We start from the raw sequence: 1,992 nt of genomic DNA, 5'->3' as shown, positions 1-1,992 counted from the left end.
TTTTTGGTTACAAACAGTATATTGGCATTGTTCATCACACCATTGGGGCGGAGCTTGAGTTTAGCTCACGAGCTCGGTCGAATTCAGCTTTGATTTAAGTTTTGTATTTGTATTAAAACACTCATTAAATATATAGAAATTATTAATTTAGAATTCAATAATTTAAAAGAACCAGAATTTGAAATTCATAAGTTTCACATCCTAGTTTCACCTCCATTGCACATTGCCTTTTCGTTTGACCGAAAGACTTCATTTAAAACTAACACTCCAATCCGGATAATAACTTCAATTAAGACAAAGGATAAAAACTTTTGAGAAACATTAGGAAAACAAGCTTAACAAGTGGCATCAAAATTAGATTGACAATCAGAACAAGAAAATTGACTGTGTGTAATAATACTTATATATAAAGTTGTTTATGATAACTATAGGGCCAAACAAGTGGTTTAGCGTTATTTTCTTTGGTAATCCTAAATGATCCGACCCGAATAAGAACAATGGAGGATCCATTTTAGTCAGCAACTGCCCAAGTCATATCATTCTCAAAGATCCAATGACAAACTTCAATCTTCCCGGGTCACGACCCAAGTGCAATAAAAGCACCATGATTGGCTCCCCAAGATGACGTGTCCACATGACAGATGGCAATGCCACGATTAATCTTAGCCTTTGAATTCGGATCCAAAATATCCGCTTCGTATACCCGAACTTTAGGAACCGAATGGCAATAGTAAACTAAGTACGGGAACAAACTCTGATGACAAGAAACTGATTTGGTTACTTTCCCGCCATTGATTCCTTTGACTGATCCTATCATAATATTTCCCTTTGACCCCTTTGTATTCTCAGTTGTTCGAACGACAACGTTTCGACCTAACACTGAGGTGGAAAAGTCAATCATGTCCTCAACTGAGTTAACGCAACGTTTGGTCTCGCTGGCGCTCGGCGATCTTTCACACTCCGTTAATGCATCGCTCATCATTTTCCCCATCTGAGAATCGTCTCCGGCGTGGAAAATTGTCTTTAGTTCACTAATTTTTGAGGTAGAAAATGGTAATTTTGAAGCTATCACTCTAGGCAAAAATGATCTTTTTGGCATTTTATCTTGAATATCAGGCATTGCCATTATAGTTCCTGTTTTTAACATTTTTTCTCTGAAAAATTTCCCCGGCTCAATCCACTTGTTTTTGGCATTTTTATCAGACACCAAGGAAGATGAAACCGAAACCTGATTAATGGTCTTGTTCTTATAGTCAGCAAATGTGACAACTGTTTTTCCATACTCTTTAAAAGTCGTGTTCACACCATAAGTCTTGAATCCAACTGTTTGAGCATCAGTAATACCAGATCCATATTTATTGAATGTATCAGACCCTTCACCAAATGACTGACCATAATTCTCGAAATTAGCTCTGCCAGCATTTGGATCATCCACGTACGATGTGAATTTATCATCTCCAACATTAGACTTGTCACGATAATTAATAAAAGTCTCGAAAGGAGCATTACCATCAACACCATAATTTTTGAAAGTATTTTCTGGTACATTTGCATTAGACCCGTAGGATTTGAAGGTGTTGCCCCCACCATTTCCTGATTCGCCATAGTTGGTAAATGTTGAGCCTATAACATTGGAGTTATTAGCATAGCTGGTGAAATCGTTAACTGCTCCGTTACTATTTCTACCGTAGCTTGTGAAAGATTGGTCCCCGGAATTTGTATCTTTTGTATAGCTCGTAAAAGATTGCTTTCTGCCCGCTACCTCAGTAGAATAGGTGGTGAACCGTAGATTAGGGACGTTGACATTGGGGGCGTAGTTCTTGAAATCACCAACCCCACCAGCAGAAAGGCCTGCGAAAACGGATGCACTGTTGACTCAATGAATTCGTCCAGACTAACTTTTACACAGAGAGTATAACCGTTCAAATTGCAATAAATATTAAATTCTAGACAGATTAATTTCTAAAGCGATGCAAATAATTCAGTAATAAA

The 1,992-nt window shown here is 37.7% G+C and overlaps 1 protein-coding gene across 1 annotated transcript in view; it reads right to left on the bottom strand.

Moving 5' to 3' along the window:
- LOC109235423 (polygalacturonase-1 non-catalytic subunit beta-like) overlaps positions 322 to 1,992 on the bottom strand; it is an 8,164-nt gene continuing 6,493 nt past the window's right edge. The window contains exon 3 of the mRNA XM_019401529.1: positions 322 to 1,851. Coding sequence (XP_019257074.1) covers positions 578 to 1,851 — 1,274 coding nt within the window. The 3' untranslated portion in view covers positions 322 to 577. The remainder of the gene's footprint in view (positions 1,852 to 1,992) is intronic.

Source organism: Nicotiana attenuata, chromosome 12, assembly GCF_001879085.1.
Source record: "Nicotiana attenuata strain UT chromosome 12, NIATTr2, whole genome shotgun sequence".
NCBI classification, from domain to species: domain Eukaryota; kingdom Viridiplantae; phylum Streptophyta; class Magnoliopsida; order Solanales; family Solanaceae; genus Nicotiana; species Nicotiana attenuata.
Note: the sequence above shows the minus strand (reverse complement) of the source record. Positions and strands in the feature narration are given on the sequence as shown.